Raw genomic sequence first — 25,110 nt, forward strand, 5'->3', positions numbered from 1 at the left:
TAATGTGTATGTAAATGCCTATAGCTGTGATTTTAACCAGGGATAATTTTGCCCCCTGCATCCCAGGAAACACTTAGCAATGTCTGGTTATCATAACTGAGTTGGGAGGAGATGCTTACTGGCATCTAGTGAGTGAAAGCCAGAGATCCTCATAAACATCCTACAGTGTGCAGGATAGCTCCCTACAACAAAGATTTCTCCTGCCTGAGGTTGAGAGAGCCTGGCTTGGAGAGATCTAGTAAGATACAGGCCAATATATGCCAGAGTTAGGTCTCAGGGTAGGACAGGTTTTGAGGATCAAGAAAAACTGGGACTTTAAAATTTTTTTAACTATGTATACTTTTGTTTTTAATGAAAACCCATCACATTTAAAATTTAAAATGTATCATGGATTGAAATAAGCAGGGATGGCTAATAAATGAACTTGGAATTGAGAAAAAATATAAGAATTCAATTGGCAGGGGATCTATAATAATAAAAGTGTAATATGCTAATTAGACTGGATGAAGCCGGGGTTGTGAGTAAAGCCCGGGTCCTGGGTGCCAGAGAGAAGCTGGTGCCAGCAGCCGGGGGAAGGAAGGCCTACTCTTGCATGAATTTCATGCATCGGGCCTCTAGCATACTATAAAAGAAGAGAAGATGCAAGGAGGATCAAATTTAATTGTGTGTGGTGTTTGAGGGATAGGAGACTAAGAAAGCTAGTCTAACTGGCCCAGAGTTTTTGGTAGGAATTAGTTAGATAATATAATAAAGTAGAAGTTTGGAGCAGAATATTGGAATACCAGTAAGAATTTGGACATCATAAGTAAAGAAAGGGGCCATTTTAGACTCCTGAGAAAGTGTGCACTGTGACTTTATTAAGCAGCTTTTATTATCAGTACTTTAATAGTACCAAACAAGACTATAGGGGAGAAGAAATGGAGTCATGGAAACAGATCAGGTACTAGTTATGTTAATCTTGGTGAGGCTTGCAGGTGATTTAGAGTGGACAGAATAAATCTGCAAAATATTTCAAAGGACGATTCTTGGAGACTAATATGTTTTGTCTCTTCATTATTTTAGGTTTATGATATCTGAGTACAAGCAATGAAGGAGTAGAGAAAACAATTAAGTAAAAAGACTAGGTCCTGGTTACTTGTTTTATAAAGAAAATTTATTTAACCTTTATAAGCTTCAATTTTCTCATCAAAAGAAATGAGAATAACTTCACAAACTTACAAACCTACTTCCTGCATTGGAAAAATCTACCACCAGGTGGCACTACGTGCCTTGGTCATTAGCTAAATTCTGTTGGGTTCCTGAGTTTTAAAGAATCCTTATTGTGCCTTTTCAGCTATGAAATGTTTCCCTCCCTCCCCCCAGTGCCTTTAACGTAAACAGTACTTTTCTGATATTAGCTACTAAATGGAGAATACAGAGTACATTATTCTACAAATGAACAGCATTTTGGCATTCTTTCACTTCAAAGCCTTACGTATCTGTTAGTCTAGTCCAGGAATGGGCAAACTGTGGACCCTGGGCCAAATTAGACTTGTTATTTTCATGTCCCAGGAACTAAAAATAGTTTTTTACCTTTTCAAAGGTAAAAAAACCCAGCACCTGAAAAGTGTAGTTTCATTGTAATAGGTTATGTAACTACATAATATTTTCCATTTTGCCTCTTGGCCTATATATATTTAAGAAATATTTCGCCCTTTCAGAAAAAGTTTGCCACCCTGATCTCCTTTTTTTCATTTAATACCTGAGTAAACTGAGGCCAAAAAAGAATTAGTGACTTGCCTGTGGTCCCCCTAGCAAGCTAGTGGTGTTGCCAGAACTAGAGCTGGAACGCCTAAGTTCTAGCCCAGTACCATCTTAATACCAAGTGTCCCTTGTTCTTTCTGTTTGACTCTTAGCTAACACATTCTAATCTAAGTCCCACTGTAATATCACACATTTATGACTCACCCTGGGTCTTGTCCTGAAGTGTTTTTCTTGATAGACATTTGATTCTGGAACCTCCGACCCATCTAGTGTTAGAAGCCTTTTCAGGTGCTGGGTTTTCATCTTAGAGATGTAACTATTACTGACTTTGTTTTATTATAGTTCTTCTTTTGAAACTTTTTCTTGTTTTATAGTTCCCTTCACTCATTTCTCCCATTTTTTCCCTTTCACATTGAACAAAGATATACATAATATCATTGTTATACAGTATTTGCATATCAGAAGGCAAATTTCCATTCATTCAGCACACCTTTGTGATGCTGCTTCTGTGTATGAGCATTCTGCTGATTGCAATCTTTCACTTCCATTTAAAGTTAAATTGCACTCCAATCTTTCTCAGAGGGAACTTGTTCAAACTTTTAAGTGCAGAGTGAGCAAAACAGACTAATCTGTGCTCTCTCTTGGAACTTTTAGTTTAGTACAGCAATTCTCAACTGATGTGCCACACGAATTTTTAAAACATGCGATACTTGACTACTTAGTCAGGGGCACTGACCTCATTTTCCTTAGATTGTCAAATTAAAAAATGACAGCAGCCAACACAATAGCCATCTAGTGTGAATGAATCAAAATTATACCTACTTTTTGGTCAGATGGGCAAAAAATATTTTTTTTGGTGTGCCACAGAATTTTAGTAATTAGTTTATGTGTGCCATGAGATGAAAAAGGTTGAAAATCACTGGTTTAGTGAGATGTAAAATACATCTTCCTTTTAGACAGCAATCATTTGTGACCAAACCAAGTGTCAGAAACATCAGATATAGGAAATCAGTTACCATCCTCTTTCTAAATCTTGTGAATTAGAGGTTTAGGTGAAGAGAAAATAATACCTTTAAGTACCTCAAATAACTCTGAGCACTAAATTTTGTTATCATAGTACTCTTTTTCAATGTACCTTATTATAGAAAAGCAACATCTATAAATGAGCAGGTAGGTTAACCCTTTGCACTCACTTGCTTTTTTCCCGATTCCTTTATTCTAATGCTAACCATGTGGAGTCACACTCGACATCTGAGTGCAAAAGGTTAAAGAACTATAAAAAACCATTCAAAAACACTTAAATCCTTAAAATGCAAATGTTCCTATACAGTCAGACAAATTGAGATATGCTGATGTACAACTAAACAAATTTGAATCAGTAATTTCAAGGAAACATCAATATTTTAAAGTAAGAATTATAATTCAATATACCGTGTTTTCCGGCGTATAAGACGACTGGGCGTATAAGATTTTCCTGGGTTAAAAAGTCTTATACGCCGGAAAATACGGTACTAGGTAATTTTAAATAATTTTTTCCACAGAGTAGTTTTGGGCCTTTTTATTATTCTGTCAAGATAGATACAGATCATTCTCCACATGATTGGCAAATGTTAAAGGCTAGTTCTTTGTCTAAAACAAGTACATTTCTTTAAATTATTTGTTGAGAACTCTTTGTAATTTGATCTGGCTTTTTTTATTTTATAGTAAATATAGTACACTGAACATAATTATAGACCCTCGTATGGACACAAAGACTGCCAACATTGACCCCAGACACTACCTCTTTTAAAGAAACTAGAAATTTACATTTATATTTTCAGCTCATTACACCAGCCTGCTGGATTCATTTGTACATTCATTTGTGATAAGATTTGTCAAACATTTCAAATCATTTTGGAAAAAAAAAGTCAAAAAGAGTATTCTTTTTTAAAAACTAAATTATAAAGGCCAGTGTAGAGGGGATCCAAAGTGGCTGCCGATGGGACAGTAGGCTGCAAGATAGTGTGTGAGTGAGAGAGCGAAAAGAGAGAGTGTGGACGTGCGGGGAGTGTCTGTATTTGTGAGTGAGGGGCAGCTATATTCCATGAGACTGTTGGGGACTGGCAGACCAGGCTCCCTGGCTGAGCATCCTCTACTACTGCTGAAATCTCTCCCGGAGCGGCCAGTTTTGCCTCAGAGACCGCGCCATCTTGAAGAGGAGAGTGACTGTGATCGGAAGCCCAGCCTTACTTTCAACCGGGGAGACCTCGGATACCTCCCGGGACCCTACAACCACAACACCCAGGGAGCAGCTGCCTCAGCTGCGAACCCACGAACACCAGGACTCCAGCCTCTCCGACTGCAGGCGCCTAAAAAGTCTGTCCAGGGGGAGACAAAGCGGCGCAGATAGAAGGAAGAGCTGAATCGAACAACATCCACCTAGAATTGGCAAATTAAACACAGCTGATAAGGCAGTCCATGGGTGGAAAGATCAGATATCACCTAGAGAAAGTCAACGCAGGAGAGAGAGAGCTACATAACCAGACAGCCTGAGGAGCAATCATGGGAAGACAAAGAAAAAGCCCACATACGAAAGCAAATGAGGAATCACCGGAAAAGGAAATAAATGAAACGGAGGCAAGCAATATGTCAGAGAAAGAACTCAGAGTAATGGTCATAAGGACTCTGAAAAGGATGGAAGACAAATTCAACAGTATGCGTAAGAACCAAGAGGAAATGAAGAAGAACCAAGAAGAAATGAAAAATTACATGGATGCAATAAAGAACTCAATAGAAAGCATCAACAGTAGACTAGAAGAAGCGGAGGACCACATCAGTGAGCTATAAGACAATGTAAAACACCCAAGCAGATTAGCATCTAGGAAAAAAAAAACTTAAAAAACAGGAGGAGAGCCTAAGGGAACTTTGGGACAACACGAAACAACATCTGCATAATAGAGGTGACAGAAGGAGAGGAAACTGAGCAAGGAATAGAAAACCTGTTTTGAAGAAATAATGACAGAAAACTTCCCTGATATTGGGAAGAAAAAACGCACACAAGTCCAAGAAGCTCACAGAGTCCCAAACAAGATAAACCCCAAAAGACTGACACCAAGGCACATTATAATTAAATGCACAAACACCAATGACAAAGTAAGAATCTTAAAGGCTGCCAGAGATAGACAAAGTTACCTACAAGGGATCTCTCATCAGACTATCGATTGATTTCTGAAGAGAAACACATCAGGCCAGAAGGGAATGGAATGAAATATACAAAGTCATGCAAAGCAAGGGTCTGAATCCAAGAATACTGTACCCAGCAAGGCTATCAATTAAAGTTGAGGGTGAAATCAGGAGTTTCGCAATCAAAAAAGGACTAAGGGAGTTTATTACCACCGAACCAGCAATGCAAGAAATACTAAAGGGTCTGCTGTAAAAAGAAGAAATAGGAAGGGAAGAAGGAACACAGGCATAAGGAATAAAAATGGTGACAAACAAGTACCTACCAATAATTTCTTTATTGATTAAGGTATCACATATTTGTCCTCATCCCCCCATTCCCATCCCAAACCCCTGCCCACGCATGCCCCCACCCCCCTGTTGTCCGTGACCACTGGTTAGGCTCATATGCATGCACACAAGTCCTTTGGTTGATTTCTCCCTTATCCCCACCCTCCGCTACCTTCCCTTTGAGGTCCGACAGTCTGATCTATGCTTCCTTTTCTCCGGGTCTATTCTTGTTCATCAGTCTATGTTGTTCATCATTTCCCCTGGATGAGTGAGATCATGTGCTACTAGAAATAAACTTATAAGAACCAAAAATGAGACAAGCAATAATGGTTATGCTGAGAGGCAAATGAATCAGTCTGTAGTGGGATTCTTTCTGGGCCAACAGTTCTTTTGAGTCCCAATTTCAATGTCAAACAGTTCCTTATGTGTACATGTCAGCATTGATATTTCAGTTCTGGATAGTGTAAATGGATTAAATGCCCCAATCAGAAGACATAGGGTAGCTGAGTGGATAAGAAAACATGACCCATATATCTCCTGTCTACAGGAAACCCACTTCAGAACAAAGGACTCACACAGACTGATGGTGAAGGGATGGAAAAAGGTTTTTTAGGCAAATGGAAATGAAAAAAAAAAAAAAACTGGGGATAGCATTACTTATATCTGATGAATTAGACCTCAAAGTGAAAGCCATAGCAAGAGATAAGGAAGGCCACTTGATAATACTAAAGGGAGCAATTCAAAAAGAAGATAAAACTCTGTTAAACACATTTGCACCCAATACAGGACCACACAGATACATTAAAAAAAAAAAACAACTTCTGGAGGTTATCAAGGGAGAGATTGACAGCAATACAGTCATAGTAGGGGACTTTAATACCCCACTAACACCACTGGATAAATCTTATAAACAAAAAATAAGCAAAGAAACATCAATCCTAAATGACTCACTAGATCAGATGGAATTAATTGACATCTTCAGAACATTTAACGCCAGTGCCACAGAATATACATTCTTTTCAAGGGCACATGGGTCATATTCAAAGATAGACCACATATTGGGACCCAGGCAAAGTCTCTTCAAATTCAAGAAGATAGAAATCACATCAAGCATCTTCTCAGATCACAATGGCATAAAACTAGAAATCAACTACAATAAAAAAATCAAAAAATCAAACACATGGAGGCTAAATAGCATGCTATTAAACAATGATTGGGTTACCAAAGAGATCAAAGAACAAATAAAAAGCATCATGGTAACAAATGACAATGAAAACACAACAATCCAAAATCTATTGGACACAGTGAAAGCAATCTTGAGAGGGAAGTTCATAGCTCTACAAGCCTACCTCAAAAAAAAACAAGAAAAATTGGTAATAAATTATCTAACCCTACAACTCAAAGAGCTAGAAAGAGAGCAACAAGGAAGGAAATAAAGATCATAGCAGAGATAAACAATATAGAGACAAAAAAAATACACAGAGAGAGGAGCCAAGATGGCAGCGGAGGTGAACGGCTGATCTCTTGCCTCGCATGGCAGTTTCGGAAATACAACTAAAAGATGGACTGGTGAGTGCGGCGACTCCTGCTCGCGTCTCCCCAGGCCAGGCGGCTGCTCCTCTCAGTCAGCACCTCAGCCGGGGCCATGAGCTCGTGGGCGGCCGCGGCAGCTGCTGTGGCGGCGGCCACGGACTCGGCGCAGTGGCTCTCGGTGAAGGAAGAGACCATCTTTCTGCAGGACGGGCCCATCCACGTCACCGACCTGGCCGAGCTGCCCAGTGAAATTCTCGGGGCCCCGGTGGCCGCCGACACCAACTTAGAGGATTTTTAGGATTTCCCGTCTTACATTCAAGTCCTTTAGCCATTTTGAGAGAGGAGAACCAAGAAGGCAGCAAAGTTAAACAAATGAACTTCACCGTGCACAGCAATTTCAAAAATACAACAGGAGGACAGAGCGTCTGCCACCCAGAACCACATGAGAGCTGGCTGAATGGTGGATTTACAGCTAAGAGGGAAGAGGAAAGAGCGAACTCGGAGGGGTTGAGGTGCGGAGGCGCGTGGGTTGGGCTGGTGGCGGGGGAAGGGTCGTGCGGCTTTTTTTCCAGCCCTAGGGGAGATTAGCTCCCCATCACCCTGAAATCCAGCTTCTGGGGACGCACGGGAGACCCAGACGCCTGCGGGGAGAGGCTGGACTCTCAGCCTTCGTGTCGGAGAGTGGGAGTAACTTCCTTGCGGAGGTGCGCCCAGCAATCAGTGTTTGCTGCGCTGGAGTGCGGAACGAGGGGGCTTAGAAACATGGAAAGCAGAAAAAGCAGACTTGCAGCCATTGCAGTTCGCCACGCCATGGCCTGGTGGCGCCCTGAGGCCCCGCCCCACCCTGGGACCCGCCCCGCACGTTTTGCAGGCCCACCTGGGCTCCAAGCAACGGCTTTTGCATGTGGGTGGCCTGCCCTGTGGCAGCTTGACCAGATAAACTCCGGTTCTAGTCGGACTGCTCCAGGGCCGCTCAGACAGGAGGAGGAAACTGCAGTTTTTGCTGTAATTCCTGCTGAGTGGCCTCAGGCAGTAGCTGATCTACACTCCATTGGAGACCCAGAAACGAAGGCATCTAGTGGTCCGTGTGAGATGACACCAGATTTCAACCACTCGCATAAGGGACACATTCAAGAGGCAGACACAGTGAGCGCCAAAGTCTTGCTGCACCAAGACCCAGCCCATAAACGTGTCTCCTGCACAGCAACTCTTCCTTTATAGACACAGAGGGTCCGCACGGCCAATTGGCCTGGAGGACAATTCCTCCCAGTGACACCAACAACAATCAAGACTTAACTATACAAACAAGGACCAAGATGGAGGCATAGGGCAGAAGCCTGATTGTTGCCTACCACAACAATTTTGAGACTACGACGGGAGAGCAGAGCAGACACCATCCAGAACCACCGGAGGGCTGGCTGAGCAGATGCTCTACAACTAGAATAAAAGAGAGGGGTACGCGGGATGATGCTGATGCCGGTGACCCAAAGATCACACTTTAAGAACTACGGCTCAGGTGACACAATGGCGGCCTGGAACGTGCTCGGCGCAGTTCCCCCGGCGGTCTCCGGCTAAGGGGACGGCTCCACTCAATGCCGAGCACGGACAGACGAGCCCCTGGGAGACTCCGCGCTTGCTGACCTCCGAGTCCTTCAAGAATCTCAACGCCCTGGAAGCGGCCGTCCGGGTGAGGCCACGCACCCCTGGGTCCGGGGGAAGCTAGATCCCGGGTCCGGGTGAGGCCGTGTGCCCCTGGATCCGGGTAAGGCTGGGTCCCGGGCCCGGGTGAGGCCACGCGCCCCTGGGTCCGGGTGAAGCTGGATCCCAGGTCCGGGTGAGGACGTGTGCCCCTGGATCCGGGTGAGGCTGGGTCCCGGGTCCTGGTGAGGCTGTGCACCCCTGGATCCGGGTGAGGCCACGCGACCCTGGGTCTGGGAGAGGCCACGGGCCCCTGGGTCCGGGTGAGGCCACGCGCCCCTGGGTCCGGGTGAAGCTGGATCCCGGGTCTGGGTGAGACCATGTGCCCCTGGATCCAGGTGCGGCTGGGTCCCAAGTCCGGGTGAGGCCGTGCGCCCCTGGATCCGGGTGAGGCTGGGTCCCGGCCCCGGGTGAGGCCACGCGCCCCTGGGCCTGGGAGAGGCCACGCGCCCCTTGGTCCGGGTGAGGCCACGCGCCCCTGGATCCGGGTGAGGCCACACAACCCTGGGTCTGGGAGAGGCCACGCGCCCCTGGGTCCGGGTGAGGCCACTCGACCCTGGGTCCGGGTGAAGCTGTATCCGGGGTCCGGGTGAGGCCGTGTGCCCCTGGATCCGGGTGAGGCTGGGTCCCGGCCCCGGGTGAGGCCACGCGCCCCTGGGTCTGGGAGAGGCCACGCGCCCCTGGGTCCGGGTGAGGCCACGCACCCCTGGGTCCGGGTGAAGCTGGATCCCGGCCCCGGGTGAGGCCACGCGCCCCTGGGTCTGGGAGAGGCCACGCGCCCCTGGGTCCGGGTGAGGCCACGCACCCCTGGGTCCGGGTGAAGCTGGATCCCGGGTCCGGGTGAGGCCTTGTGCCCCTGGATCAGGGTGAGGCCACGCTCCCCTGGGTCTGGGAGAGGCCACGCGCCCCTGGGTCCGGGTGAGGCCACGCGTCCCTGGGTCCGGGTGAAGCTGGATCCCGGGTCCGGGTGAAGCCTTGTGCCCCTGGATCCGGGTGAGGCTGGGTCCCGGGTCTGGGTGAAGCCGCGCGCACCTGGGTCCAGGTGACGCCACGCACCCCTTGGGTCCGGGTGAGGCCACGTGCCCCTGGGTCCGGGTGAAGCCGTGCCCCTGGGTCCGGCCGAGACCAAACCAGAGGGAGTCGGACCTGCATTACCACCTTTTGTCCACCATCCAGAGCTGAGGGGTCAGTGCCGACATGTACACATAAGGAACTGGTGGACATTGATATTGGGTCTCAGAGGAACTGTTGGTCCAGAAAGAAACTCACTACAGACTGATTCATTTGCCTGTCAGCATAACTATTATTGCTCATCTCACATTCAGTTCATATAAGTATATCTCTAGTGACACATGATCTCGCTCATCTAGGGGAAATGATGAACAACATAGACTGATGAACAAGAACAGAACCAGAAACAAGGAGGCATCGATCGGACTATCGGGCCTCAGAGGGAGGATAGGGGAGGGTGGGGGGAGGGGGGAGAGATCAACCAAAGGACTTGTGTGCATGCATATGAGCCTAACCAATGGTTCAACAGGGGGTTGGGGCATCCGTGGGGAGGGGTGTGGGATGGGAATGGGGGGATGAGGACAAATATGTGACACCTTAATCAATGAAGAAATTAAAAAAAAAATACAAAAGATCAACAAAACCAAGAGCTGGTTCTTTGAAAGGATAAACAAGATTGATGAACCTCTAGCCAGGCTCACTAAGAAGCAAAGAGAGAGGACCCAAATAAACAAAATCAGAAATGAAAGAGGTGAAGTAACAACTGATCCCTAATAAATACAAATGATTATTTAAAAAAATACTATGAACAACTCTCCTCCAACAAAATGGACAACCAAGATGAAATGGACATATTCTTAGAAAAATACAAGCTGCCAAACTCCATCAGGAATAATCAAAAAACCTGAATTGGCTGATCACTACTGAAGAAATTGAAACAGCGATCAAAAATCTTTCAGCAAACAAAGGCCCGGGCCAGACAGCTTTACAAGGGAGTTCTACCAAGCATTCAAAGAAGAACTAAAACCTATCCTCATCAGACTATTTCAAAAAATTCAAGAGGAAGGAACATTTCCAAGCTCTTTCTATGAAGCCAGCATTAACCTAATTCCAAAACCAGATAAAGACACTACAAAGAAAGAGAACTACAGGCCAATATCCTTGATGAACTTAGATGTTAAAATCCTCAACAAAATTCTAGCAAATCAGATTCAGCATTACATTAAGAAAGATCATACACCATGACCAAGTTGGATTTATTCTGGGGATGCAAGGATGGTACAATATCCGCAAATCAATAAATGTGATACATCACATAAACAGAGACAAAAATCACATAATCATATCAATCGATGTAGAAAATGTATTTGACAAAATCCAACACCCTTTCTTGATAAAAACTCTCAGCAAAGTGGGAATAGAGGGATCATACCTCAACATAATAGAAGTCTTATATGCAAACCTACAGCCAATATCATACCCAATGCGTAAAAACTAAACCCATTTCCCCTAAGAACAGGAACAAAACAGGGATGCCCACTTTCACCACTCCTGTTCGATATAGTATTGGAAATGCTAACCATAGCTATAGGACAAGAAGAAGAAATAAATGGCATCCAAATTGGAAAAGAAGTAAAACACTCCTTTTTCACAGATGACATGATACTAGACATATTAAACCCCAAACTTCATAAAAAAACTACTAGACCTAATAAATTAATTTGGCAATGTAGGAGGATACAAAATTAACACCCAGAAATCTATGGCCGTTTTTATACACCAATAATGAACTCAAAGAAAGAGAAACAAACAAACAAAAAAATCTCATTCACCATTATAGAAAAAACAAACAAACAAACAAAAAAACTAAGATACCAAGAATAAACTAAGGACATAAAAGACCTGTCCTTGGAAAACTACAGGTCACTGAAAAAATAGATAGAGGAAGACATAAACAAATGAAAGAACACACTATGTGCATGGATTGGTAGAATCAACATCATTTAAATGTCCATACTACCCAAAGCAATCTACAGATTCAGTGCAATCCCCGTTAAGATACCAATGGCATATTTCAAAGATCTAGAACAAACTCTCCAAAACTTCATCTGGAATAAAAAAAAGACCCGGAATAGCCTCAGCAATCCTGAGAAAGAACAAAGTCGGAGGGATCACAATACCAGATATCAAGCTATATTACCAAGCCACATTTCTAAAAACTGACTGGTAGTGGCACAAGAACAGACATATAGACCAATGGAACAGAACAGAGAACCCAGAAATCTACCCAAGACATTACGCTCAATTAATATTTGACAAAGGAGGCAAGAGCATACAATGGCGTCAAGACAGTCTGTTTAGTAATTGGTGCTCGTAAATTTGGTCAGATACATGCAAAAAAATGAAACTAGATCACCAACTTACACCATACACAAAAACAAACTCAAAATGGCTAAAGTACTTAAATGTAAGATGGGAAACAATAAAAATCCTACAAGACTTTATAGGCAGCAAATAGCAGACATATGTTGTAGTAACATCTTTACAGACACAGCTCCTAGGGCAATGGAGACTAAGGAGAAAATATACAAATGGGACTACATCAAAATAAAAAGCTTCTGCACAGCAAAAGAAACCATCAACAAAACAACAAGAAAGCCCACTGCATGGGAGAACCTATTTGCCAATGATATTTTAGATAAGTGCTTAATCTCCAAAATTTACAGATAACTCATAAAAATTATCAAAAGGAAGATAAACAATCCAATCAAAAAATGGGGGAAAAGATCTAAATAGACACTTTTTGAAAGAGGATATACAGAAGACTTGAGAGACATAACATGCTCAAAGTCACTAATCATTGAGAGATGCAAATCAAAACAACAATGAGATACCATCTCACACCTGTCAGAATGGCTATCATCAACAAATGACAAGTGCTGGTGAGGATGTGGAGAAAAAGGAACCCTCGTGCACTGCTGGTGGGAATGCAGACTGGTGCAGCCACTGTGGAAGACAGTATGGAGTTTCCTCAAAAAGTTAAAAATGGAACTCCCATTTGACCCAGTGATCACACTTCTAGGAATATATCCTAAGAAACCTGAAACACCAATCAGAAAGAATGTATGCACCCCTATGTTCATAGCAGCACAATTTACAATAGCTAAGATTTGGAAACAGCCTAAGTGCCCACCAGCAGATGAGTGGATTAAAAAACTGTGGTACATGTACACAATGGAATACTATGCTGCTATAAAAAAAGAAGGAACTTTTACCATTTGCAACAGCATGTATGGAACTGGAGAGCATTATGCTAAGCAAAATGAGCCAGTCGGAAAAAGATAAATATCACATTATCTCACTCGTATGTGGGAAATAATGATCAACATAATTTGATGAACAAGAATTGATCCAGAGACAAATGGTAGGGGAGGTGGGGGGTTGGAGAGCAACCAAAGGACTTGTATGCATACATATTAGCAAAATCAATGAACACACATTGGGGCGGTGGATGGTTGCCCGGGCGGGAATGGCTTGGGGCGTGGAAGTCAATTGGGGAAAAAGGATACATATGTAAAACTTTGGACAATAAAAATAAAATAAAAAAGCCAGTGTCGTGATTAGCTCATTTTATAGATTAGGTTACTTGAAGGTTTCATTAATTTTTAATGTTTTCTTCCCAATTTTAAAAGTGATATCTCTAGTTTTCCTTTTATTGAGAATCTGTTATCAAAAATACATATAACATCCCTTGATATTTTCTGTGGAAATTGGGTCATATGTATAATCACCTTCTGTTTGTCTCCCTGAGAATCACCCCTTAAAATTCAATAATTTCTGAAGCCTACAAAATTGATGACCAGTTGTCTTATTTGAAATGGCATTGAGAAGGCCTGGTCTGTGTCTTCTCTGCAAAGAAGCTATATCAGTAATATTTAAACAAGAACATCAATAAGTTATCAAACATTTATGATATTGCTCTTTGCAAGTTTCCCTGTTCTGCTGTGCACTGTTCCATCCCCGAAAGTTTCCTCTTTTGACAGTTAATTTGACTTAAATTGATGAGATATTGATGTGGTATGGTATCTATCTATAGTCATTGCAGTGAAAATGAAACTGCACATTTTAGAAATATTCCTAATCAATGCTTTTTCTTTCCGAATCATTTTGTCCAAAGGGAACGAGTTGAGAATACCAGTTACCCAGGAGAAATGCAGGTAACCATTCAAAATCTAATGCCAGCGACTGTGTACATCTTTAGAGTGATGGCTCATAATAAGCATGGCTCCGGAGAGAGTTCAGCTCCTCTTCGAGTAGAAACGCAGCCTGAGGGTAAGTTTCCCACCTGTCTGTCACCCCACTTGTAGGTAGACCTATTTAAAGGTCTACCTTATGTGTAGCCTTGAACACCATAGGAGTGTAAAAGATAACAGTCCCTTAACTTTAAGGATTTTATGAATTAATTAGAGATAAAATTAATTCACATCAAACAGTAAGCTAATAGTGTAATACAATGTAATTCTGATACAGTCTCAAAGTTTACTGGTTAAGATCTAGCTCAATGGCTTTTATAATCTTTCCTCTGATCCTGATATTATATCTTTACAATTCTAAGATACAGTATTACTTTCTTTCTTGAATTGTGATTATGAATATCTTTTTTTTTTTGTAAGATTTTTTTAAATTGATTTTTAGAGAGAGAGGAAGGGAAAGGGAGAGAGAAGGAGACATTGATGCCAGAGTGAAACATTAGTTGGCTGCCTCCTGAACAATCCCTATAGGGGATCAAGACTGCAACCCAGGCATGTGCCCTGACTGGGAATCGAGCTGGCAACCTTTCAGTACACAGGACAACACCCAAACAAATCAGCCATAATGGCAAGGGCCATATCTCATTTATTTTATGGCAAAGACAGGGTCTTTTTCAACTTTATATTTCCCAGTGTGTAAAGTAGGTATTTAATATTTGTTATCACTTGGATTGTCCTGATCTTTATGCATACTACATTCTTTGGAATCTCTTTAAGGCTTTACTTTGGATCTGTGGTCTTTTGTGTTAGATACTGTTACTTCCGATTACATTTCTCAAGATTTTCTGCAACTTAAATGAAAGTCAGGTTGATTTATTTTATAAATGGCTTGTATGTCTTAAATTTTTATTGTAAACTATAGCCCTGAAATTGTAAGAAGCAATCAAACCATAATGGATGCTTTTCCCATAGGCTTTCTTCCACACGTTTTGTTCTTTTAGCACAAGCCAGTTTTTCATCATGGCCTTCTCCAGTTTTCTTTAACTATTAACTGCACTAATTTTTCAAGTGAACAAACTTCCAGTAACAAAGATTTTACTTCATCTATGAGTAACTTAGTTGCAAAACATTTGTGGAAGCTACTGACCAGGGAACGAAACAGATTTAATGAATTTGCCAGTGAAACTCTGGAAATAATTCAAAGACTTCTCCTGGTTTATGGATGGAATAAGCAAAGTCCAAAGGCTATGTGGAATGTCACTTCCTAATGCTGGAGCACATCATTTCCTCATCCAGTGTTTATTGAGCACCCCATTCCAGGTCCTACATAGGTATTAGAGATGCAGGGAGCACAGGATAGGAAGTTTCCTCTTAAAAACGAGCAGTCAAGATTGGAGGCCACTGATCACTTCAGTGATAGAGCTTGAAGACCAGGAGTCAAACCCAGGCAAGAACAAGAGGGCCATCAGAGAGTCAGCAGGTTGATTTAAGGAAAGAATTTGTTCTCATTACAGGGAAAGGATTTGAATTTTACAGTTATTGTGTCCAGTTAAGAGCAGGAATAGTCTATTAGATTTCAAGCTCAATTTTCCTCCACTAACGTTCAAGTACAGGTATAATTTATGAGAGATACTGGGATACAAAACAAGAAACAATTACTGTAAAGTTAGGTATATCAAGGCAGGTTCCTAGGAAAAGATGAGTTTTGGCATTGAAGCATTTGACTTAGAGCAAGCATTCTTGGGGGGGAAAACTGCATGACGCAAATTCCCCAAGTAGGATGAAACTACACATGGAAGGTGCATCATGATGAAAATAAAGGAAAAGACCACTGGATTTGACTGAGTGCAAGAGTTCCCTGGGGCTGTGAACCTTCTAAAAATACATGAAAGTATTTGTATGTCTGTATAAAGTCACATTTTCCTTGGGAAAGAGCCTGTGGCTTTCATTGTCATTTAAGAACTTATGAATCAAACTGTTGAGATCCACAGGACCAGAGGGTCATTGTTCATTTAGAGATGAAAGAAAAGATGTATGGGACAGTAGATTTATTAAGTGCCTACCATGGGCCAGTCACTGATGTAAAGATGAGTTAAGATATGAAGTTGAGAAAGACTGGACTTCAATCCACAAGAAGCTTACAGTCTGGTTCCAGAGACAGACAAGTAAATGGACAGTAGTGTGATGTGCTTGCATCACCGTCATTTGTTTAAGGAGTTTGGTTAAAAGAAAGTAGTTAAAAAGACTACAGATGGGATGGGCAACAGATTCTGGTGAGGGTGTTTTAGGGATGGAGAGTCACTATCACGTGCTTTCACAAAAGAGAAGGTTGTATTGGAGAGCGGTTTGCACTTCATCTGGAGGTAATCAGCCTGTGTGGGAGGCATAAGGGCTGTGTGGAGTCAGCCCTTGGGAAATATTTTACATATTTAGCTTCACAAACCAACTTAAATTTTTTTCCCATTTATTATGCCACTGTATAGCTGAAATGAAAGCATTTATTGGCACACTTTTTAGGATCATATTTGCCTATGTTTAGGTTAGCCAATGAATATACTGAAAATTATTTCATGGGAATTTGGGGGCTGTTTTCCTTCTCCTTAAATAAGTTAGAGGAAAGTTTTCCGTATCATCAGAAGTGTGACAAATCCCACTTGTCAGGCTGCACAAAATATGCTCTTAACATTATGTGAAAAGCAAGACTCATGACTAAAAAAGTAAACAGCTGTCAGAATAACCATATTCAGGTTTCTCTACTTTGGTAGCAAAACTAATCTTAAGCTGTGGTGCTGTTATTTAAGAAAGCCAGCTTGTTTTATACTTAATCCATCCCCCCCCACCCCCACCCGCCCTGCTTTCCTTAAATCTAATGGGTGTCTTACAGAAACACTAGCACCAGAGAAGTTGTTTTCAAATATAGTGTCCAGCAAAGTTAAGCATAGGCAACCATCCAGGATTTGTGTATAAACGGAGGCTGGAACCTGTCAGTCAGACAAAAAGAATATCTTACAAAGGTATGTGAGCCATTGTAGGAGTTGGAGCTGGACAGTCAACCAATCGACCAATCATTGAATCTTCCAGTCACATATGTCCTAAGGAGGGGGGTTGTACTAATCTTCTAACTGGTCTTCTTGAGCCCATGTTTTAGAATCAGAAAGTGCTCAATTCCTGTCTCTAACGTGTACTAACTTCCCAACACTTGGAACCGTTCTTAACTTCTCAACCTCATCTATGAATACAGATGATAATCATATCCATCTCATTTAGTTAGCCCAAAGATTAAATAGATGTAATTTAAATACATGTAAAGCACTCAGTGCTGAACTGACTGCAAGCATTCAATAAAAGGTAGCTATTTGTAAAATTACTCTTTTATCTCTAGTCTTGTTCCCTTAACCATTTTTCTCCCATGTGTGTGCTTACATGTCCTTTCTAAACATATATCTGATCCAGTTATGTCATGTTCTGCTCATAATTTTTCAGTAATTATCTAACACCTACAAGAGATAATCCAAAGTCCATGGCAGGGCATTAAAGGTCCTTCATTATCTGGCTCTTGTCATCCTTTTCTCCATTTTCTCTCCCATATCTACTCTCTGTTTCAGCCTGACCACCTAACACTGCCTTCTCACATGTTGTTCCCCATTTACTGAAATAGTTTTGCCCTTGGTACCTGATAAAACTACTCATTTTTCTTGCTTCCCAGAAGTCGTCACTAATCTTTCCCTTTCTTACCCACACCCACCCAAAGCAGAATTGTGTGCTCTCTTTCTGTGTTTGTTACATTTGCTACTTAATTGTACTTATGACATTATTTTTAACTATTTATAAATCTGACTTCCCTCTAGACTGGGAATTCTTTGGGACAGAGACTCTGTCCCTCCCTGCATCCCCACCACTGGAAAGGGAGGTTCTCGTTTTGTGATGGTGGCTTTATATATTCTGCAGTGTTCTTCTTTTTTTTCCTTTTAATAAATTGGAGATTTTTCACAGATAAAAATGTGGTTTTAATTTAAATCATAAAAAGGTAAACTTGTTTAATTATATATTATCCTAAAACCACGTCAATAAAATCAATTGTTTTCTTACTTTTTTAATTATTTTTAAAATATGGCCATTTATAATAATAATAAAAGCATCATATGCTAATTAGACTGGATGTCCTTCCTTCCAGACGAAGCCGCGGCGGGTAGGGGCCGAAGCAGAGGCAGCTGCCACGACAGGCGGGGGCCAAACCCTTTGCATGAATTTCGTGCATCGGGCCTCAAGTTATGATATGATTGCTGAGAATGGTTATTGAGGGGTGCAGTAAATTTCATTTATATCTTGCTGTCTTGAAATTTTCTTTCCAGTTCAGCTCCCTGGCCCAGCACCTAATATCCGAGCGTATTCAACTTCCCCTACTTCCATCACTGTCACCTGGGAAACACCATTGTCTGGCAATGGGGAAATTCAGAATTACAAATTGTACTACATGGAAAAAGGAACTGACAAAGAACAGGTATAAGATAAGCCATTTTTTAAGTTACAGTTGACAAACATTATTTTCAGGTGTACAACATAGTGATTAGACATTTATATATCTCACATAAATAAGATTGTGAGAGGGTTCAGGCCAGGCCAAGGGACCCCATCAGTGCACAATTGGGGCCAGGGAGGGGACGCAGGAGGGCTCCAGGGCGTGCCCGGCCCATCTTGCCCAGTCCTGATCGGCCGGACCCCAGCAGCAAGCTAACCTACGGGTCGGAGCATCTGCCCCCTGGTGGTATAAGTTCTAGTACCCATCTGATACCATACATGGTGATTATATGAAGCCAGTTTTCAATCCATTGATTGCAGTAGTAGAGTTGAACTATATTTCCAAAACTTAATGCTTGCTAGTCTAGAAATCTGAGGGGAAAAAAGGATAGAAAATGAAAGTTGACAGTTTCTGTTTCTTTGTGCAAAGATTTATTCTGTAGATTTTACCAGCAAGAATCACTAAAGACCAAGCAATATTCCTCAGTAAATTGCCAGTGTTTATGGTTAATCTGCTTTGACTGTTAAATAATATTCTGTATAAAGGATAAAAATCAGTATAGTTCATTCTTTTTTGTAACATGTCTTTTGGTGTGAGTTGTGTATATATAAATTGTTTTCGTTCTATTTAAGGATGTTGATGTTTCAAGTCACTCCCATACCATTAATGGGTTGAAAAAATATACAGAGTATAGTTTCCGAGTGGTGGCCTACAATAAACATGGTCCTGGAGTCTCCACACAAGATGTTGCTTTTCAAACATTGTCAGATGGTGAGTCTTTCTTCCTTTGCCACAGAATACTGTGCTTGGGAGCCCTGGTAACATAGTAGTAAGATCATGGGCTTTGATGTCAAGAAGATCCTGTTCAGCCCTAACCAGTTTGGCTCAGTGGATAGAGCATCAGCCTGCGGACTGAAGGTCCCAGGTTCAATTCTGGTCAAGGGCATGTATCTTGGTTGTGGGCACATCCCCAGTTGGGGGTGTGCAGTAGGCAGCTGATCGATGCTTCTCTCTCATCGATGTTTCTAACTCTCTATCCCTTTCCCATCCTCTCTGTAAAAAATCAATAAAATGGGGACATATGTAATACTTTCAACAATAATGTTGTTGTTTTTTTTTAAAGAAGATCCTGTTCAAATCCCAGTATCCATTTTTCATAGTGACTTTGTTTCTTTAACGTAAAATGTAAAGTATACCAACTTCATTGGGTTGCTGTTAACGATTTAGTAAGAAACATAGAACATGGTAGTGCCTGGTACCAAATAGCTTCTCAGTGTTTTATTTTTAGTAGGGGCTTTTGTATAAGTAACTATTATTTCTTATTCATAACACAGACTATTCAAGGGCTGTGAAAAGGCAAGCCTTAGTCTATTTAGCAATCCAAATAGGTCTTTTTAATCCCACAGTGTTTTAGGATAATGTCATTTCTCACCTGTGACTGATCCAAGCAAAGTTATATATATGCATATACCCATTACATAGAGCAGTATTTTTCAAACTACAGCTTGCTAAAGAGATTGAGTAGGTCAAGAACCAGTATTTAAAATATATATATTTTTAGAATAGAACAGAAAATAAGTTTATTGTACTTAGTAAGTATATATATTGTTTCCTGAAACTCACCTAAATCCAATGAGTTACAAAAATATCTTTTTCTAAAAAATGCATGTATATGCATATACCCCTTATATATAAACTTGCACGTTTTAAAGGCTATGATTTTACTCCTTTAAGCAAATGGTCAAACATAACATCAGCAACAATGGTGCCAACTGACATTATGTGTGTCCTGCTAGGAGGCATTGAGAAAGACACAATGACTGTCTCCCCTATGTTGTATCCCTGTGAAAAATGTTTCACTTGAATCTGATCATGATGAAACAAAGACACATGAAATATAAAATAGTTACCATCTGTTGTTAGTTCCTAGATCTAGGACTAAAAATAAATAAAGGGCACTATTGATACATTTACTTAATGTTAAATAGGTATACTATTAGGCAATATTAAGTATTAGATATGTTATTAGGTATATTCGATAATGTTTTGTGTTAAGATTAAATTTTCTGAAAGTGTTCATTATATTATAGTTTTGTTGGAGAATGTCTGAATTTAGGAGCACATACCCTAGTTTTTAGGAGTGAAGTCTCATGTGACTGCAGCTATCTCTCAGATGACTCACCAACAATCTGTAGATAGATAAATATGTTTGTGTAAATATAGTGAAAACTAGAGAAGATGTGACAGAACATTAACAATTGGTGAATTCAGGAAAAGAATATAGAGTGTTCCAAAAAATGTATATTCACTTTAACAGCTGGTAGTTCAACTGATGTTTCTTTCTTTTCAGATTTAACCCACTGAAATTAATAATGGGTTAAAAGTATATATACATTTTTTGGGGACATCCTATATACGGCATTCATATGTATGGCATATCCTTACCATTGTGTTCAGTATGCTTACTATTTTTCAAGGTAAATTGGTAAAAATAAATACAAACTATAGTTTGGTTAGCCAACCACAGAAGCCAGTTGGTCAAGACGGGGAAAAGTTGAAAGGGTTTTGAAATCTACATATGAACCAATTTTAACTGCACTGGGTGGGTTGGCATGCTGACTACAGGGAACTGAATGTGTCTGAGCATGGTGCTTAAGGGCAGCACTTGGGAGTAAGACAAATTTTGGTTCCTATGTTAGCTGAAATAAATACTGTGGACAAGAGATTTGCACCTCATCTATAAAGTGGGAATAATAATGGAAATTCCAGTGCGGGATTGTTGTAAGGATTAAGTCCCTGCCACATAAGAGCACACAGCAGATCTTAGCTGTGATGATGTTGATGAAGAAGAAGAAAGAGAAGGAGGAGAGCGAGGGGGAGGAGGAGGACACTGCAACAGCAACTACTTTGGGGGCCTCTGCAGCTATGTCAGAAGTTCTTAACGGAAATGACTGGAAGCCTTCATGGACTTCTTTCAAAGCACAGGTGCCTAAGTCCTACACCAGACCCTTTGAGGGTTGAGGCCTGATGCACTTTGTACAAGATACAACATTGAGCAAGAATAGTCTCTGTCCTCCAGAAGCCTATAGCACAATGGGCATTGAGTTATATACCTAGTCACCAAATGTCAGAGAAAGGGCGAGAGGAGATTCCATAGATGGATTAGGAGAGAAGACCTAAAGTCAGAATTTTGTGTGCAGAGAGAAAATCCAATAGCATTACTTGAATTCTCTTTGCTTGCTTTAGTTACTACAAAGGGGAATGCTGGCGAGTGTGTGGACCGTAAACTTTGAGATACCCCTGTCTTATGTTCTAATATGTGAGGAACTAAAGTGGTACAGCAATTTGTTTAAGCAACAAACTTTTCACATCATTTCCTAAATATCTCTGTTTTACTTAAGAACTGCCTTCAAAACCAGTTTTGGAACTTCACTAGAAAGCCAAGCTCACTGACTTATGTCCTTCCCATTTTGGATTCATAATGACATTACCCACTTCATTTACTTTCCATATTCGTTAGACTTGTTTCTAGAAGATTTGTGGTTCTTCCCCAGAATAAAACTATGATATCACCAAGAATGATCAAAAGAATATGTTGAAGGTTCAGAATGTATCTGGGGTCTAGAAAAGTTTAGAGTCAGTCACATTCTTGAAATAATTATCTGACTTCCCAAAGTACAATCTGACTTGGGTATGGGTGTGTATATATGAAGGCGTCTCATTTTTTTAAATGAATCAAACATGACCACACCTTATCCACGTACTACTATCAACACAAGGGCACTGACAGCTTCATTTTGACCTTCAGGTTGCATAATCAGTGTTTGAGATGTGCATTTGTGTAAAGTCCACCCAAGAAGAGTCAAATGATGAATGATTAAAAAAAACCATTTTTTTTTTTTTTTGCCTGCCCAGTTCCCAGTGCTGCTCCTCAGAATCTGTCCTTAGAAGTAAGAAATTCAAAGGTAAAACTTTTTATTGCCATTGTTCATTTTTACTGGTATACTATTAAAACTCAGAAGGGCTTATAGAGAGGGAGATCCTACATCAAAACAATCATTATCAGGAAATAAGGTAGCCTAGATATTACACTTGCCAGGAAAGCTGGGCTTAGAAACCAACTTTAGTTTATTCTGTTTAATTTTACTGCCTTTCTCTGATGCCTTTCTGCAAATATATTTCTATTATGTAAATTATTATAATCTAGATATTAACAGTCCAGACCTTGGTGATTAGGTAGAAGGAAGGAAGTCGCTTATGATACGTAGTTCCTTAGTCTTGTGAGATGAGCCCAGTGTGAATATCTCTGATGGTTGCAGATGCTGAAACCATCTCTCCGAGTCACGTTCACTGTACACTATGGCATGTACCCCTCTCAGAAGGCCCAGAGTCCTTTCTGGACTACATAGACTTCTGACATGTTCAATCCTTTCACAAAGTACTATTGGACTCCTTTTCCTTAAAAAAATAACCAGCTGCTAATTCATGATCCCCTTTTGGAAGAGTTTTAGACAGAAATTATCTAAGTTCAGCTGTCCCACAATTGAGATGGGAAGAGAACCTTACACCTAACAATAGTTTACTGCCTAATTCATGTGCTTCTGACCTTACGTTTTCTTCTGAAAACTTTTTTGAGACTTTTGTCTTCATTCTGGCAAAACACCCAGGAGATCAAAGGCCCAGAGTATACTGCCAACAAATATAATACCCCACTTTGGTCATTGGGTGTGTTTTTTAATTAATAAGTATTTTTGAGTGATTAGTAAGTAACTTAATAAAACTCTAATCACCCTACTGGCTTTATGTTCCTTCCCTTTGCACAGAATTTGGGATAATCCTATCTAATAAAAAGGTAATATGCAAATTGACCATCACTCCAACACACAAGATGGCTGCCCCCATGTGGTCAAAGATGGCCACCCCCATGTGGACACAAGATGGCCGGCAGGGGAGGGCAGTTGTGGGCGATCAGGCCAGCAGGGGAGGGAAGTTGGGAGGGACCAGGCCTGAAAGGGAGGGCAGTTGCGGAGGGGGAGACCAGGTCTGCAGGGGAGAGCAGTTAGGGGTGACAAGGCTGGCAAGGGAGGGAAGTTAAGGGTGACCGGGCCAGCAGGGGAGAGCAGTTGGGGGCGACCAGGCCTGCAGGGGAGGACAGTTAGGGGCGACCAGATCTGCAGGGGAGGGCAGGTAGGAGCGACCAGGCCTGCATGGGAAGGCAGTTAGGGGCAACCAGGACAGCAGGAGGGGGCAGTTAGGGGCGACCAGGCTGGCAAGGGAGGGCAGTTAGGGGTGACCAGGCTGCCAGGTGAGGGCAGTTAGGGGCAATTGGGCCAGCAGGGGAGCAGTTAGGCATTGATCAGGCTGGCAGGGGATTGGTTAGGAGCAATCAGACAGGCAGTCAGGCAAGCGGTTGGGAGCCAGCAGTCCTGGATTGTGAGAGGGATATCTGGTGGGATCGGGCCTAAATGCGCAGTCAGACATCCCTCAAGGGGTCCCAGATTGGAGATGGTGCAGGCTGGGCTGAGGGACACCCCTCCCATGCACAAATTTCGTGCACCGGGCCCCTAGTAATATATAAAATACTTAGGACCAAGCTTTTGACATATTTGGTCTTTTCCCTATAAACTTATGCTTTCTAGAGTATTATGATTCACTGGCAGCCACCTCCTCTAGCCACACAAAATGGGCAGATTACTGGCTACAAGATACGCTACAGAAAGGCCTCCCGAAAGAGTGATGTCACTGAGACGTTGGTGCCCGGGACCCAGCTGTCTCAGCTGATTGAAGGTGAGTTCCTCTGCGCATTGGCAAAAGTTGGGAGATGTATCTGCCTTAGACACTGAGCTATGCTAGTCTGATTACTGCCTGGAGCTGTTGTCTTGCACAAAGTTAAAATGGTTCAAAAGGATTTGTAAAAATTTGATAAAAATTAATTGAAAACACTCTTACACGTTCTGCCATTTCTGAATGAGATTATATTTTAGTTTTATTTCCTTGTGTTTTTCTGTATTCTTTATATGTAGTTTTTTTATAATCTGAAAAATAGTTCAAACAAAGCTATATAAACAAAGAGTCTGCACAGTCTAGATCAGTGATGGCAAACCTATGACACGCGTGTCAGCACTGACACGCGTAGCCATTTCTGATGACACGCGGCCGCTGAGGCGGCCGCATGCCGAGGATGAAACATTTGCGAAATAATGTTTTTTCCTCAAAGTGACACACTACCCGAGTTATGCTCAGTTTTTTGGCGAAGTCTGACACACCAACCTCAAAAGGTTGCCCATCACTGGTCTAGATGTTAGCAAAGTGTACAGACAGTGAAAGTGTACTCTAGTAATCCAGCAAGCTTTTCTCCTTACCCCTCATCTCATAGATGAGACTGACTCCTTTCAAAATAGGAGAAGGTAAATGTTTGTCTCCATGGAGGCAATCCTCTCCTTTCTGCAGAAAGTAAACATGGCTGTCGTGAGTGCTGCTGAGAAATCTCACTGAAGGAACATTACTGTAAAATTTCTCAGAGATGTTCTTAAAAGTCAGTTTCTGATTTTACTCCAGATACAGTTAAGTAACAGTTTCCATCTGTAAGGGTTTTACTTTGAATATTTAATAGCAGATATTTACTGTATACCAGGCATTGTTCTTGTTGCCAATAACATAAAAATAGAGTACAGTCCTTGCCCATGAGGGGACTATTCATTTTTTTTCAATTCAACATTTGATGTATAAGGAAAATACCATTTTCATGATAAAAATCAATTTTTCTTTTTTTGTTGTTTTTTGTAAATCCTCGCTTAAGGATATTCTTCCATTGACTTTTAGAGAGAGTGGAAGGGAGGGGGAGAGAAACATCGATGTGAGAAAGAC

At 41.6% G+C, this 25,110-nt stretch overlaps 1 protein-coding gene across 12 annotated transcripts in view; it reads left to right on the plus strand.

Annotated features, from left to right (window-relative positions):
• Positions 1-25,110, plus strand: part of NEO1 (neogenin 1) — a 377,465-nt gene that overhangs the window by 269,780 nt on the left and 82,575 nt on the right. For all 12 annotated transcript variants that reach the window (XM_079767544.1, XM_079767540.1, XM_079767550.1 and 9 more), the window contains 5 exons: positions 13,652-13,806; positions 18,077-18,225; positions 18,876-19,014; positions 22,159-22,208; positions 23,883-24,030. In XM_079767544.1, coding sequence (XP_079623670.1) covers positions 13,652-13,806; positions 18,077-18,225; positions 18,876-19,014; positions 22,159-22,208; positions 23,883-24,030 — 641 coding nt within the window. The remainder of the gene's footprint in view (positions 1-13,651; positions 13,807-18,076; positions 18,226-18,875; positions 19,015-22,158; positions 22,209-23,882; positions 24,031-25,110) is intronic.

Source organism: Cnephaeus nilssonii (genome assembly GCF_951640355.1).
Source record: "Cnephaeus nilssonii genome assembly, chromosome: 4".
In the NCBI taxonomy this organism is placed as follows: domain Eukaryota; kingdom Metazoa; phylum Chordata; class Mammalia; order Chiroptera; family Vespertilionidae; genus Cnephaeus; species Cnephaeus nilssonii.